This window comes from Ochlerotatus camptorhynchus, unplaced genomic scaffold (assembly GCF_037179485.1).
Source record: "Ochlerotatus camptorhynchus isolate MF236.1 unplaced genomic scaffold, CSIRO-AGI_Acam_v1.1 ptg000379l, whole genome shotgun sequence".
Classification (NCBI taxonomy): Eukaryota; Metazoa; Arthropoda; class Insecta; order Diptera; family Culicidae; genus Ochlerotatus; species Ochlerotatus camptorhynchus.
This window is the reverse complement of record NW_027040867.1, coordinates 1,560,350-1,577,458: the sequence shown is the minus strand read 5'-3', so window position 1 is coordinate 1,577,458 and position 17,109 is coordinate 1,560,350. Positions and strand designations below refer to the sequence as shown.

At 39.3% G+C, this 17,109-nt stretch overlaps 1 protein-coding gene across 2 annotated transcripts in view; it reads right to left on the bottom strand.

Moving 5' to 3' along the window:
* Positions 1 to 1,167: 1,167 nt before the first annotated feature.
* The window catches only part of LOC135710360 (uncharacterized), a 97,878-nt gene continuing 81,936 nt past the window's right edge, over positions 1,168 to 17,109 (bottom strand). For both annotated transcript variants that reach the window (XM_065232911.1, XM_065232912.1), the window contains 3 exons: positions 3,252 to 3,397; positions 3,028 to 3,190; positions 1,168 to 2,748 (listed from right to left, as the gene is read on the bottom strand). In XM_065232911.1, coding sequence (XP_065088983.1) covers positions 1,384 to 2,748; positions 3,028 to 3,190; positions 3,252 to 3,397 — 1,674 coding nt within the window. In that variant the 3' untranslated portion in view covers positions 1,168 to 1,383. The remainder of the gene's footprint in view (positions 2,749 to 3,027; positions 3,191 to 3,251; positions 3,398 to 17,109) is intronic.

Below are 17,109 nucleotides of genomic sequence, written 5' to 3'. Positions count from 1 at the left end.
ACACTTTTCACGGGTTTCTCAGCGCTGTTACTTAAGTCAAACGGCATCTCCATAGAAATTGGGTGACTTAAGTAACATCGAAAACTATTTTGATCGGAAGGTGATTACGTCGAAAAGCAATTTGACTGGTAAATAAATTTAAAAATGGGATTTGATCCTATATTCGGACAGTATATAGTGTAATAGCAGGAGAATCGATTGACACTGATAGCTCGACTTTGTTTACCTTTGTTACATTCGACGTAATGAAAATTTGCTCTTGCAATATAGTTCACTGTTTTGTTTTTTTCGTAAATAAAATATTCGGTCATCAAACACGCCTTTGCGCCAGAAAAGGCAACTAATGTGTTCTATAGACGTTACGAGCATCCCCAAAGCTACAACAGAGATTTAAATGAAAACTTGTTCAAACAATTATTTTCGTGTTTCCATACCCAAACTAACATTTTTCGTGACGTAAACACTTTGCTAATTTCATTTATACAGCCTCAATCTGTATTCAAATACTATACAAGCAAATCTGGAGAAACTCAGTCAGCTACGTTTGGCTTTCTGGATTAGCCCTTATTGCGCTTATTGCATATACTTTGACGCTTTTACATAGCTGTTATTCTGCTATTTAGTTGTGTGTAAACTTGAAAGGCGCATATACAACCTTTTATCGATTATCTAATAATCACTAAGTAGGGGAAATGTCTCTAATGTTGGCCTATGGATCTAAGATTGGGCCCATCGCTAAAAATCTGTTATTTATCAATTTTATCTAGATGAACGCGTTACTTATGGATATTTTTGGTTGCTATTGAAAATTTAGTCGATTGCTGAATTTATGTATGGGCCCAAATTAGGGACACTTAGGCCGACATTACCTGCATTTCCCCTAGCTTTATATTGATGATGAGTTAAATATTGTTTTTAAAAGGCAGCGATAATTTGTTGATTTTATTTAATGAGAATCGTATTCGTCGAAATAGGTTGTAAGCAGCACACACATCTAAATTATGAAGAAAATTGAACGGTGTTGTGATCAACTTGACCTCTTTGATCATTCACCCCGTTTTACGGGACGTAATCTATCAGTGATAGGTATTTGAAATCGTAATTTCCGACGCATTTGGGAAACATAGGATTTCTCTGTGTTCAAGTAGCCTAAGCAAGGTTCAAACTTATTCTTGTCTACACATTTATTTGAATCAACATTGTAACAATAATTTACACCAACACTTGCTTCCAGCGTCAAGCACCTAAACTTAGAACTGACGGCGTGTGTAAGGAAACCATGCGTCAATATTGGCCGATTGAATAAATAATAAACTAAGCTAAGTTGAAGACTTCTCATTCATTGCACCATAAAACAATATTCTGCCTCTGTGCACTGAAGAGCTAACTCTGATTAGTATTGCCGTTATTATTTTGATCGATAACTGTCAAAACACCTCCCGCTGCTGACGTTGACTGATTAGCTTGTGAGTCGGGAAAATGCCGACTGCGCCGCGGCTTGGGCAATGGGTTCCAGTCGATGCAATCCTGAAATTGCACATCGTCTGACTGTTCGATACCAAGCGACTTGGTCGGACTCTTCTTGGAACGTAACGCCGATTTGCTCAGAAGATTGTTACGATCTTCCAAATTATCAAGGTTCTCATCACCTTCCGGCACGTTATCGTAGTAGGAGCCACGTTTGTTGATCGGTGGCGGAACGGACGACACTTGGCGAGGCTCGGGTTGAACGTTGCTCAAGGTGGCTTCCATTTCGTGGAGCATTCGTTGAATCTCCTTTTCACGCTCGTTCAGCTCTCTAATGTTTCGATTGACGCTATCATTCGATTGAGCAGAGTGCAAAATGCCAGTAGATTCATGGTTGACCTTCAGGAGACTCTGGCTTTTATTGATTGATTCGATGATGTCACGGACCGAACGTCGCCGTTCAGTACCGGTATTTTGAAAGGAGCTGATATCACCGGTTGACTCACTTATCATCAGACGAGCTGTGCCAATTTTTTCGTCGATTTCTGTTTTGATTGGTTCTACCTTGTACTGGAACTCATAGTTGATGGATTTGATCGCTTTGGATTCCATGTTTTCTTCTTCCTCGGTTGTGCTAGCCGTTGCAGAATCTGAAGACTCGGTTATTCGAAGTGCGGTTCCATTGGTTTGGCGGATCTGATTGCGGTTTTTGTTGAGGCGCCGGGCTGGAACGGGAGTTTCAGGAAGAGCGATGCCTTCCAGGTCTTCTCCTTCGACGACGGGCGGTGTCTGTGGGATTGGTGGAGGAGATGACTTAGAGCGCGGTGAAGGCTGAGGGGGAGCTACGGGTTTTGATTCTGTTTCTTCTATTCTGAGTTCCTCTATTCGCGACATGTGTTCCACGGGTTCTGGGATTTCGCTTGTTGGTGTTGGTTCAGCAGACTTTATGCTGCCATCAACTGTTGATAGATCTTGTTCTTGTCTATCAGTTTGGGTGGCGTTCACCTTTTCAACAATTTCTTCTTTTCTTTCAACTATTACAAGCTCCGTCACGTGGTTGTTGTTACTATCGTTGGTCGATGCCAGGTTTTCGAATTGATTGGGTTGTGTTGTGGTCGTTCGGTTCACTTCGTCATCAGAAGTAGTACGTACGAATGATTCGATTTCAGCCGTTAGATTGGTAAGATTTTTCACATCTTCAGGATCTTCTGGTGGTGGTGATTCGTCAATCTTCAAGCGCGTGGCAAGGACGGTATGCGTTGAATCAACGGAAGTGTTTGCCTGAAAATTATGAATTCCATAATGAACAACCTTTTAAAAATCAACAATAAAAAACAATACTCGCGTAACATTTGAAAAGGGCCTATCAGCATTTGTAATGAAAACTTGAAAGGCCCTTTCGTACGGACCGAAGTACGTTCACCCAAACCAACAACCCTTCCCGATAGTGTTCAAGGTTTGAGAGGGCGTATTTCACTTCACACGAAAAGGGCCTTACAAGATTTGATAACAAAAGATCAAAGGTCCATTTCAAATGTTACGAGAGAATGCATGTATTACCAAATTTCGTACCGGTGGCGGTGGTGGTGCTCGCCGCTTCTTTCGTTGCCTCGTCATACTCTGCCGCAGCGTTCCGTTGTTGAAGCTATCGTTCAGCGATACGCTATCATCCATTTCGTCATCATCAAAGGGGTTTGAGCTTTTGAGACTAGATTGAGAAACTCTGTGAGGAAACAAAAGGAGATCAGATCGCTGCAACAAGTGGTTATACTCATATCACTTACCCTGCGGTCATTCCACGTCCGGTGGTATCGGTGGCATTGTAGCGCGATCGCGGCGTAGAAGTGACCATGTTACCGCTGTAAGTCGCGAAACCGTTCTGAATTGTGCTTCGATAGCGATCGTTTCTATGGAGGCCAATTCCGTTTTCCTGTTGAGAAAATTAACAACGGATATAGTAAATGTAGGATGTACTGTACTCTGAGTAAACGGGAAATGGAAAGAAAGAGGTAATAATTTACACCACTGCATCTAATGAAAGAAACAAGCCTTCCATAGAATGCTATTGCATAAATTTTGCATCATTATTATTGAACATAGGCGTGCGCAAATCTCTTCTTAAGGGGGTGTCTCATATCAGGGGCGGTAAAGGAGAAGTTATGGTATTCGTAAATTTTGACCAAATTAGTCGCAATATTCATACAAGATTGCAACTGGGGTGTATTGATTTGATTGAGTCAGAGAATGGTCATGGCGCTGTTTGCAAAATGTATTTGTTCACCAGAATAAACAATCATGTGTTTCGCAAGAATAAGAAAAAAATGGGCTCAAATTTATTCGGGTTAATTTTTAATTTGGACTTATACTTTTTTCATACAAAGCAAGATAGGTAATAGGCAGCGCTGCAAAGTTGACGTGTGCAGCTGTATTTTTTTCGAGTGATTTTTTTTTTTTGGATTGTAACTTTCCTAATGCATTAGAAAAAAACTTACACATTGTGCATTAGCGGGTCAAAAAAAAAACAAAGGCTGCAACTCGCCCCCAAAAATCCAACTTTGAACGATTCTTAATCTATTGGCCTCAAATAAAAGGTGAAGGTTCCTGGCATCCAGGATTTCTGGAATTTGGCAATTTAGGCTACCTGGCACCGGTTTCGATAGGGAACAAAAGGACACTTCCAAAACCTCATGTACTGGTATTGTCCGACGGCTCAAAATTTATGATTTTTCACCCTTCATCATGCCATAGACCGTAAGGTGAATCTGGCCAAATCAGGATACCGGATATTATTTTTCCTCCTGATATAATCTTCGAGTTTTATACTAGCCATCAGGAGACAACAGAACGGTTTCTGGTTTTTGATGATCTGGAGCAAGCATTGGAAATAGTCAATCGATCGATGGTTTCCTAAAAATTAGGTTTTGCGTTTGAGTTCGTCTGGGAGTAGGCGTTCACACTTTAAAAAATTGATGTAAATTTAAGTGCTTTAAGACTGACATATACGAGCGTCAATTTTGACATAAAATTGAGTCATAATAGACGTGAAATTCAGCTCAATCAAACGTACTCTCGAACTTTTCAGTATCGGAGCACTTAATTTTACATGACATGTTTGTTTACGTCTTATCATTTATGTCAAAGATGGATTCCGTCACGCGTAAGAATAGGTATTTCTAAGTGTGTTTATCGAACGGAATCTTCCAGAAGCAATTCACCGGCAAAACAGATACCTCTAGTTTGCGTGAAAAACCTGGGTGAAAATTTAGAAGAAGAGTGAAAATAACGCATACTCGCATATAAGAGGGAAGGAAGTTTGGCGTTTTGCTAGGGACACGCAATAACCTTTAACTCCAACGCAGGCAACGGCTGTAATTAAATTAATTCCATTAACTACTGCTTTAATTGCATTAATTACACAATGTTGAACGTAAACTACTTTTTAACTCCATTAATTACTGTTGAAATTTTGTAATTAAAGTACAATAATTACATTTTCAATACTTTTTATTATATTTTGACAGATACGCGTATTTCCTTTACTACTTGGATCAGTGCTAAGTACTCAACACCACTGTGTCGTGTTCTGACCGCCCTGGCATGGCCATATTTCGAATTTTCCTTTATATGTAAATTATGTTGCCGTGTTTCCTCTTCAAAGCTATTCATACGACTGACTCTTTACCCAACTAACATTTTCAGCTTTGTAAGCCAACTTTTCCAGCGTTGTACTGTAAAGTAGCTGAAAAGAAGCTGCCGATACAGCTACAAGCAAAAGCTAGCTAAATAGTTTTGGAGAGCGTTTACTCAACTTTCTCACAACCATTATTCAATTTGTTAGTCGCACTGAATAACATCAGCCAATAAACGCTAATGTCACTTCTATACACACACTAATCAACTTTCAACTTGTAGCGGCAAAACAAAGCTAACAAAGTGAATATGTTACTCATTTGATGGCTTCTACACAACCAACCACTCTTGCTGAATAACATAAACATCAAAAGTGCTTTTTCAACAACTACACAACCTGTACTCAGCTTATAAACTGTGTTAGAGCAACTTCGGAAGCATTTTCACTGTCAACTAGGTTTTAGACGTGTGCAGTTTTACAGCTTTTACTCTGCTCTTTTATAACTAGTCGAGAGCAGAGTGCAGTGTGCACTATTATAAAGCCTCCACTCAGCGATTTTGTTGTAGAAGGGAATGTTGATTTGTTTACATCAGTTCAAAGTGTTGGCGTAGCACAGTTGGTAGTGTCAAGGTTTGCCAATGAGGTCGTCTCGAGTTCGATTCCAGGTTCCTCCGGTGTAGGGTAAATAATTTGGTGATGATTTGTAACTAATTTCGATTAATTTGATTCACAGCATAATAAACTCAATAAATTCCTTCATAAAAAAGCGTAAACAGTATTTAACCCGGCTTCAAGAGAAAGCTGTGTAGTGATTATTGGATAACCGGGAAGTGGTTGAATAAGCGCCTTTCAAGTACACACACAACTAAACAGCAGGATAACAGCTGTATATAAGCGTTAATGGATATGCAATAAGAGCTTCTCCCGACCGTTCCTCTACAGCCAGCTGAGTAAGTTCGCCAGATTTTTTTTTTTTTTATGTGATGAACTAGCCTACGGCTAAAAATCACAAAAATAAAGAAAAAAAAAATTCGCCAGATTTGCTTGTATAGAGGTTGAGTAAAGGTTTCTTCATATCGTATAACGTTTGAATACAGCTTGAGGCTGTATCAATGAAATGAGTAAAGCGTTTACGTTGTGAAAATTTTTAGTTGGGTATTGACAAATCCATGTTTATGCCGGCCACCGCGGCGCTGTAATCGTAGCGGTGATGAACTTGAGATCATCTGTCAAACTGCATATATTTTCCAGTTTGTGATAAGAAAACTATGTTTTACGTGTTATTGTAATCGCTTTATTCAATAACAGGAAGCAAATATGATTGATTGATTAATTTATCTTTATTTTGGAGGTTTTCAGCCTAAGGCTGGTTCGCCTCCAAAAAGCAAATATGAACAGAAAAGTAGCGCTGGTAAGAATGGTAAGTAAATCCTAATTTTTAAATGCAAAGTTATTGAGATTTCTTCAAAATGAAAAATATGTTGCTCCCAGCAAAACATCAACAAATCAGTGTCAACATTTCAAAGGGGCGTAATTGTATTTGTAAACAATGACTTTAGCCATCGATTTCTCGTGAATTAAAACTTACTAATGAAGATTAATGACACAAGCAGGTAGATGAATGTTTCCTTTACCAGCTAGCATTGTTAATTTGGAGGGATGGACTTTTATTTGCGAGAAATCGATAGCTAAAGCCATTGTTTACAAAAGCAATTACGCCCCTTTGAAATGTTGGCACTGAAATAATGTTAACAATATTTTTAAAGGATTCAAACTGAGAATGCAATCCTGCTGGATCACTACTTTTGCTGTTTGAGGTGAGATGTTTGAACTATTTTACATATTGAAGCAATCAAAACAATAAATTGTTCCATCCGCAGGAACATCATCTTTCCTATAGCTGAACCTGAATCTTTCCTATAGCTGAAGGAATATAGCCGAACGGAAACCCTTTCTTGTCTGGCATAAATAGAATCTCTCTGATAAGTAGAAATAAAAAAAAAATCGTAGGACAAACATGATTAAACCAACTCCCTGCTGGAAGCTCAGCAATCCTTGCAGCAAAATATTTTTGCTGGATGACCAGCAATTTGGGTCGAAGTCAAACTGACAACACATTACTGAAAAATCAGCAATCTTTACTGAATGTACAGCAAAGTTGAATAACAACCTTTTTGCTGGAATTTCTGCTAGTTTAATGTGTTAGTCTTTTCATATTAACAGCAAATAAATAGATTACAGAATTGCATACACTTGATAGCATTAATTTATTACACCGTTATGTTGATTACATATTCCTTTTAACGCTGATTATGAACCATCCATCATAAATACGATTTTTTATGAAAGGCAGACAGGATGTAACTATAAGCTGGTTGAACAATTGATCTTTAATCGTAGATGATGTAAAGAATAGGGAGTTGTAATTTTTCACGAAACACAAAGATTTTTATATTTATTCAATGGTTTAATAAATATTTACTGCATTTTCTTAAATTTTATCAGAGGATTGGCAAGGAAAAATTCGAGAAAAACACATTGCAACATGAACAACATGTAGGGGAATTTACGTATTCTCGTCAATCTAAGCAGCGTCTGCACTTCTACTAGCATTTTCTCAGCGTCACGCACATATATGATGTGTCTGTTTGTTTACATTCATCTGCTGCTTGCTTCTCTATCCATTCCAATCGACAGAATTTTTCAAAACGTTTTGAAAGCGTTTTTACAACGCTCCAAACTTCTCAGGTGAGTGTGACTATTGTCGGCAGCCTCTTTTTCTTCGGCAACCTTCCCATTAGAACTGCGTGTTAACCAGCTGTTCTATTATCGGCAACTCGAAATCAACCCCATTTTGTAGTGCGTATGCTTTATTTGAAGAAAAATGTAGCATTACTGGATTGCTCGATCGTTCAAATATAATCAGATTGAAGCTGAAAGGCTAAACAATCGTTTGGACACATTCAGGGAAGTGCGTTGATGGGAAAACATAGTGAAATTAACGTTTAAATTTTGGTTGCCGAAAACAGTCAATGGGTGCCGAAGCCAACATTTACCCTAGTTCAAAAGGAAAATCGATAAACAGTTTGACAGTTCTTGAAATTCACTGAGCCTCCAGCAAAATGAGCATGTTTGCTGAATGTACAGTAAAATTTGTTTTTGCTGAAAACAAACCAGCAAATCATTTAGCTGGAACTTGATTTCAAAATTTGGTGTGTATGGTTGCAATTCGTATCCGAATACAGTCCTACCGTATTAAAGCAACAACCAGCATCGAGTGCCTGCATTGGAATACATTTTACAAAGGGGCTCTTCTATTTTTAGTTAATTTGGTGGGTCACGCTCTAAAAAAATACGAACGATAACCCAAATCATTGAACTATTACACAAATGGTTTGGATTATACCTTGAACACGTCGTTAAGCAAATTAACCATAACATTTTTATTAGGGCGTCTCCATATCAACATTAATCGATGTGGTATGGCTGTTAACATAACCATGTCCATAACCTTAGCATGCTTTTTCAATTTTATTTGATAACTTGTAATTTTTTTTTAGGATAGACACATATCACAATAGTTTTTCAGGTTTTGTACAAGATTCATTCATTTTAATAGCATATTTACACGAACTAGCACTGTAATTTAAAAAAATTCCATAAAAATAATGAAATTTCCAAGGGCTGCCACTATCTGATCACCTTCGAATAGTGCTTATTCCTATCACCAGGCGGGAGTTCGAGAAGAAACGTCAACCAAACCGTTTGTTTACATCAGAATAAGTATTTTCCCCAACGCAAATAACAGCATTTTTCATTCAAAATCTTGCCAATTTCCATCGGTAATTGTCTTATTGTACGATTTTCCACAAATCTGAACTGATTTGCACCTTAACTATTCACACACAAGAAATCCGGAAGATCATAACCACTAAGGCACTTTTCTAATTTTCCATTTTTCTCAACAAAAATATTCCTGAACACCAGCAGGATCTTTTCAAAAACGTTACAGAATTAAATTTTTCAACTGTAGATTAAGTTTAGCAGCATCTCAGATGAATCAATTTATCAGGAAAAGTAAAAAAGTGTTCCGCTTCCTATGCCTCAAGGCAAAAATTTATGCTCACAACACTCTTTTTGACGTTCTCCTATTCACCACCAGAGGTTGAATCGATCGTTTAGTTTCTATTAAAAAGGCCTATGGTATAAGCATAGAGGTAACTCTAAGACTAGAAGGTCCCGAATAAACGTGTTCAACTTTTTGGCTCAGCTCCGGTCCCAAGCTAATCGATTCACCCCTCGAAACATAGGAAAATCCGATAACCCCTCATTTTATCTGTCAAACTTTCATAGCTAATCAAAACAAACATAGTGTAGTACTGGAATTTCGACTAGAATGGGATACGTTAATCGATTTGCTTGGGACCAATAGGCTAATCAAGTAAAGAGTCAATTTAAAATCGTTAGTTTCGTATTGATTGTTGATGTCACTATCCTTTGCCCCTCTATGTTGATCGGCAAACTTCTTGCTAGTGAGTTTAGTGAAAGCGTTATCCTCCTGAACCACATTTCTATCCACTGTCTGTTTTGTTCCCATAGACTGGGAAATGTTTCCCGGTACCGCCAACCAACTAGCAGTTCGAAGGGTGTGACACCTTCGCGTGAGTGATGTTTACGGGTGTTATGTGTATGTGTGTATTCTTCAAGCGCCTCGCTCCAGCTTCTTTTCTCTTAATGACACCCTGGTTCTGCCCGCTGGAGTGCGCACTGGGGGGAATTGATTTCTGAACTTTTACCCCCTTTGCCTCCCAATAGTCCACAAGCTCATTTCCTTGAAACGAAGGCCCGTTGTCACTTGGAAGGATCAACGGAAGACCCCACACCGTAAAAATTAATCATTTTTTTCGACCATTTTCCACAGATGGCGCTGTTCCGCTGGTAGGAAGTGATAAAAATCTCCATATAGAAATTGAGAGAAGTGGGAATAAATCGTTTTCGGTGCATATTCAGGTCAAAAAAATTGAACGACATCCTAAAGAAATTAATCAGCGACTTTGTCGTTCAGTTTTTTCCCGAAAATTATTGTTAAACAAGCTACAATTAATTTAAAATGATTTTTCCCCATACAGTTTTACCTGCTTTACTACCAGTTCCCAGAGAGCCACAAAATTCAAATTTAAGAGAGAAAATTTGCTCCTACGACCTCAATCTCTTAACATGCCTTGTATTTTGTTGACACTCGATTTGTGATTTTCCTTTCACAGATTATAAAATAGAGTACCTGTCACTACAAAACATGTCTGGTACCTCTATATAAGCATTTACTTTATCATTTGAAATCCCTCCTTTTTTACATATTCTGCGCAAAAGATAATTTATGCCCCACCCCATACATAAAAATCTGCGGGAAATTCTGTGAGGGGTGAGCTATTTTGTGTGCAGAATGTGTAAAAAAGGAGGGACTTCGAATAATAATCTAAATGCATATATAGAGGTACCAGACATGTTTTGCACTGCAGTGTCCTTTGTGAACAATTATAGGAAAACAGATTGTGTGTAGTTTCCGATAGATGTCACCGCAAACAGCAGCAGAATCGAACCTGACGTTTGTTTTTTTCCGTGGAGTTTTTTTTATCCACAATCTGTTGCTGATCTGGCCAAAACCAGGCCCAGGAGACAATTTCTAGTTCCTCAGTCCCTATTATTTGCCGCTGAGAAGCTGTTCCGAAGACAAGTAGAACCTCCACGAGGCGTCCCATCATTCGTTTCGTCCCATCATTAGTTCCATAATTCGTTGAGTCGCAGCGTTGAACCACATCAAAAATCGACTACATACATCCGGATATTTGTATTCTCAAATCAACGGAAGACATTCCGCGCAACTACCATAAACCGGACTAGTTTATATTGATTTTCGTCAAGCTTCGTCTACAATTTGGACTTCTACATCAACACATGTCAGCCAGCCTTCAGTTCAATTGGCTAAACTTGGTGAGTTCGTTCTATTTTGTAAATTTTCATCTTTTCAACCCAGTAACGTTGGGAAATCACCTTTTTATGGTGCGTTACCGATATAAGATCTACCACCGAATCCTAGTCGTGACAACTTCAAACTAAGGAATCAAGATTTTTCAGTAATGAAAGGATTACATTTTAGTGCTTGTTTTATGACTTGATAATAGTGACAAGACTCGGGTAGTGACCACCGCTGATATGCAAGTCTATATTGTATATTTCAAAATAAAATATTGATTATGTTCATAGAGTTTACATAATCCTTTTCCCTTTGTTCTTCTCCTTTTTCTTTCCCTCTTCGAGAAGAAAATTCAGAAAGCGAGTAATGGCGCTATAGCCATAAGCCATAAAAGGCTAGGACAAGAGTTAAGCGCCACCCACAATAGTCCGTCACCGTCACAGTCTTCATCAGCGTCAACTGACAGCTTGGTTTGAGCCAACGATATTCGGTTTAGCAACCCACAAAGATGCGTTGTGCTCACTGCGCGCCAGTACAAACGCTGACGCTGTGCTAAATTTTGAAAATTTTCAAAATTGACGCAGCGTCATGTTGCTTTTTCTTCACATCAGCGAAATCAGAAGTGTAGGGTAGAGAACTACTTCGGCTTAATCGCCCATTTTGGGCCTATCGAGTAGAAAACTTCGAATATATCCTTGATTTCACAGCTAACAAGTCAATTGTGCTACGGAACGAAGTCAATGAGAACGCGTGATATGAAGGTTTGCACCCATTATTCTCAAAAACAAAAGAAGCGCTCCGACCGAATCACGTTTTATCTTCATTCGATAGGCCGAAGTGAATTCATTGGCGTTTCAATGGCGTTTCAAAGCATTAGGCCGAGTTTAGAATCCATAGGCCGAGTTTGGCGTCAAGAAGCAGTGTTAGTTAGACTTTTGACAATATCTCAACGGTTGGTTTCTCTTTATCAAATCTTACGGTACGTACGGAAAGGTAAATAAATTTGAAAGCCATCAGTAATAAATAACTTTCCGTTTGGTGCTAAACTGCGCCAGATTAAGGAAGACTAAGTGCGGGTTGTGCTTAATAGGCCGAAAATGGGGTAATTAACCCTATTTTGTGTATAATAGAAGTGGGTAAGAAAGGCCAACCCCAATTCCCAAACAAATTTCAGTGAAATTTTTCAATAAAATATAACTAGTGAAATAGCTTTGTAGACAATTTAAACTATTGCAATGTTGTATATAACCTTTAACAATATTGTGTGAATGCATGTTTGGCCAACACATTTCGGTTAGCGTATGCAGATCGTGTCACATTTTTGCCTCTCTGAAGGGCCGCAGAGTTAATACATCTTAGAAGATCAACTACTATAATGTACGTCATTCCCCAGGTTCACTGACGTTCCCATCACCATCATGGCCGGCAGTAATCGAAGCATGGCGGGCAGTAATCATTCGCTGAATTCCTCTTTACAAAGTTGTGCAAAATGACACAAGCTTTCACAATTTTGTCAACCGAGCCTGGAAGCATTACTAACGTGTTCTTCAAAATCCTCCACCTCGCCACTAGAATTCCAACGCGGTTTTCGATGGTCCTCCTCCTGCATAGTCGTTGATTGAAGTTGTCTTGAATTGGAGGTGGGTCAACACCTGGATATGGTCTGAGAAAGTTATTCTTAAGAGGAAATGCTGTACCCCCAACAATGAAATACGGCATCACTTCTTTTGAGCCTGGCAACTTGCCCGGTGGTGGCAAATCCAACTCGCCATTCACCAATCGCCTTCCAAATTCAGAATGTTCTACCAAAACAAATGATCAAAACGAGATTATGCTACTGTCAAAACGCAACGCGTGACGCATGATTGTGCGCAAGCGCTGCGTCAATGCGTCCGTCAGAATTTTTAGTGCATCACGGATGCGTTGACGCTGACGGTGACGGTGACGGTGACGGACTATTGTGGGTGGCCCTTTAGTGCTCATGTCCCAACCGTCAGAAGAAAATGGAGCATCACTTAACCTTTCTAGCTTTGATGCTTCCAACGACCAACCAATCATATAATTACCAAAATCGGAACGTACGGTACGAGATGTCCACGTTTCATCCTTTTATTGGATTCTGAATCATCGTGTTTAAATCTTCGATTTAAACAGGCCCGATGTTTTCTGAATCATCTTGCCCTTTAAATGCTGCACAGTAGGCCTGGCCGTTTTGATATGTGTGACGCATCTTCGATGTGAAACATATATCAAATACATAAGAAAAATTATGGAGGATATCCATTATTTTCCAGGATGCTTTCAAGAACTGGCTGTGTTGGTGTTAGATTAGATTAGATTAGATTAGATTAGATGTCACCGCAAACAGCAGCAGTGACATCTGATGGAACATGAATGCAGAAGCTTGACAAAATGATTAATTCTACAAAGAGTGGCATTCGTAGTTCTGGCCGAGGGGGCGACTCTATCTACGATGAAGGAAAAATTGTTTTTTACTGTGGTTAGCTGCGCGCACGCTCAGTAGATATTAAGAAGATTTATGACGATTCTGAAGATTTCTTGCAAAAAGATGATGCACGATGCAAGTAGATGCGAGAAATTAAAGAAGATTTTTCGAAGATTGATTAGCTAGTGTGAGATTTGTTGAGCACCTAGAATTGAGATTTAGATGTGTCGTCCCCCTCGGTTCTGGCGTCCGTTTGCTTCACCTCTACTCCGTGAAAATATCTTGAATATATCTAGCCAACAATTGGGTTGTTTAACTTCGAAAAATATACCAATTTTTAAACATTATCTGATAGAGCTTCGTTTTCTGAGCACAACGATATTTTTATCGATCTCGTAGACATTCATCTCGATTTTTAAATCAAGATTTAAATTTTTGATCGTTGACACTAAATCTATTCATTGACAGCTCGCTCCCATACAAAGCCCCACCAAGGGGCGCTAAGATGGTGATTTTTGCTAATGTAATCGTACTTATTTAAAATAGTTCAAGTGTACCAAAATTGATGAAATTTTGGATTTCGGTTCCATTTTCAATGCAGATAACGAATATGTATTTACCTCAATACCCCTAAACAACCCAATTGAAATAGGCGGAACAACCAAACGTAAACAATGGCTTCCGCACAGCTAAGAAATCTAACACCATGATCTGATAGAGCAAACTTTCTTTATCGAATGGCTTTGTTAGTTTACGTGGGAGTGTTTTGATTCTCGAGAATTTTGTGTCTAAAGCCATTGTTTACGTTTGGTTGTTCCACCTATTTCAATTGTTGGTCTAGATATGTCCACACACATCAGCAGATGCCCAGAACCGTAATCTTGGATGAATGGAAAATCTATTTTCAGTAGTCGCACCGCTGTCTACAGCAGCAGTCGATTTTTTTCGAGACTCGTATAGGTAGTTGCTCTTTGTTCGTTGCTTGCAGTTGCTAAACCAAACATCGGAGAGATTGTAAATTTCGCCAAAGCACTCGACGCGGATCCGGCTGAAATGGAAACTGTTTATCGCATTGGTGAGGAAAGAAGAGTCTAAATGAAGTTCAAATCAGAGGAAGCGATGCTCCATGCTCTGACATACAATTCGGAGGATTTAATCTTCCATTATGCGAATGGAACGACGGCAAAGGTACGTATGTCGCATGCTGGTGAATTCATCCAATATGTGCGTGTGTATAACTTGCCACCAGAGGTACTCGGCAACAAGCTGGTTAAAGTGCTGGGGAAATATGGAAAAATTAAACGCATCATCCGGGATAAATTTCCAACTGATCTGTGTTTTGAGGTATATACAGGGATACGCGGTATATATATGGATGTGAAGAAGGAAATCCCTACGTCATTGCATTTCTTCAATCGCAAAGGAAATATATTTTATGATGGCATCAAAGATAAATGTTTTCTGTGCAAGGCGGACGGACACCGGAAGGCTCGAAAGGAACCGGAGAAACAACTTAAGGAAAAAGGAAAGCAGCAAAGTGAAAGAAAACAAAACAGCAGCAGTACGTATGCTGTTGTAACTGTCTTTAACGACAGGAAACGGACACGGGGTTGGAGATGTAGGATGAAAATAACGAAATAGACGTGACGACTCCGGCGACCGACGAGAGTAGCGGAGAGCATGCAACGATGAAAATGAGGAACAAATTCGGGAAAGAAAGAAGTTGCGTGCACGGGAGAAGATAGCTTTATCGCCGCTTCGATCGCCACCCAGAAAAATCCTATGATAAAATGCATTTTTATTTTTTTTTTTTGTATTTTGAGTACCAAAATGTATTCCATGTTACTCGGCTCCGCTAAGTTATTTTTATAACATTTGAGCCTGCCAAATAAACGAAATGAAAAAAAAAAGACCTTTCGGAAGCTGACGGCTGATCTAGGGCACAGGCGGATTTCTTCGGGAAATTATTAAACATTTTTCGCACTTCGTAACGAATTCTTCGGCTTCTTTTGTCCTGTTTGGCCACCAAAAACACTCGCGTAGGATCCGTTTAGTTGCCCCACAACCGATATGACACTGGTGGGCCGTTTCCAGCGCTTGTCTCCGAAGACTGTTTGGAAGTATGATCAGGTCTTGCTTAAATATTAACGGGTCTAGATTCGTTTCCTGAGCTTTACAACGACGTAATCTGTCCGGCCACCTACCGGTCTGGAGCCCCAGCCTAACTTTACCGAGCTCTTTGTCGTTTTCAGATTGCAACTGGATTTCCACCCACGTCATACTCATACTTCTTGCATCCAACGAGTATAGCATGTGCTTATCGTTGTCTTCATCGAATGGCTCGTCGATTTGTGACTTGTCGATCAAACGAAACAAAGCAGCAGCAACGTTGAGGTGTCCAGGAATCCTTTCTCTGCACGAGTCATGGCTCTCCTGCTAGTTCTATGTAAACCACAGAAAATGAATTCGTTAGCTTCAAACACTCCGGAATGCGCTTAATAGAAAATAACTGGGCCATTATGAAGGAGCAACTTCTAAAACGACCTAAAGTGGTGAAGAATGTAGAAGAAATGAAGAAAGCATGGGTTAATATGCAAAAAAAAAAACTGTCGGCCTATGGCCTATGGAATTCCCATATGCCATAATTAGAACACACCATAATAGGAACGTATAGCTATAACTGGTACAGCTACATACCGCCTGTAAGGTGTCCAGGGAGTCATGGCGAAGGAACCTCAATAAAGAAATCAAGCTGGTCGACAAAAAAATTCCCGGGGCCGGCGTCAAGACGAGAACAAGCAGCCGCAGAGGATGATTAAGAGGCAGCACCCTCTCAGATTCCAAAGATACATTGTGGGTGTAAAGATTTTGTATACTCAAACAATTTTCATACTTACACGGTAAGAAAAAATACTCAAAATTAAGTTTAAAAAAAACTCAACGTTGGGTTCTATCATTTGAGGTCCGCCGTTGAGTGAATCAGAAAAGCGGCGTTGGTTAAAATTTACTCAACTATTGAGTAATAATAAATTAACTCAAATATAAGTTTATTTTCATTGAGGTTGCTTTTATGCGCCTTTAACCATTTCATTTTCACAAGCGTTGAGAGACGAGTGGTCACACACGGCCCCCGTAATCTCAACGTCCATGGTTCGGTTCCAGTCTGCTCCGTTTTATAATTTTTTTGTCAACTTGGTCAACGCCAGGATTACTCAAAATTGAGTTTTCTTCTTTAACTTAATTTTACCTAGCCCCACGGAAGCCACGTGATGAGTGAAAGGAACTCAATTTTGGGTACTTTTTTCTTACCGTGTATTTTCTTTAAAAAAGTCTAGACTACCATTTGAACATGGCGGAACTTCTTTTCAACTTTTTCTTCAAAAAATTATAACTCAGGTAGATAGATAGCTGGTAGATCACCTTCCCATGGTGCGTTACTGACATAAGATCTACCATCTATCATGCTTAGTAGATAGTGACAAGACTCGGGTAGTCAGCACCCCCGTTATTATTTTTTTATATTGTATATTTCTCATTGTTTATGTTCATAGAGTACACGGTATGAAAAAATACTCAGATATACCAATGGAC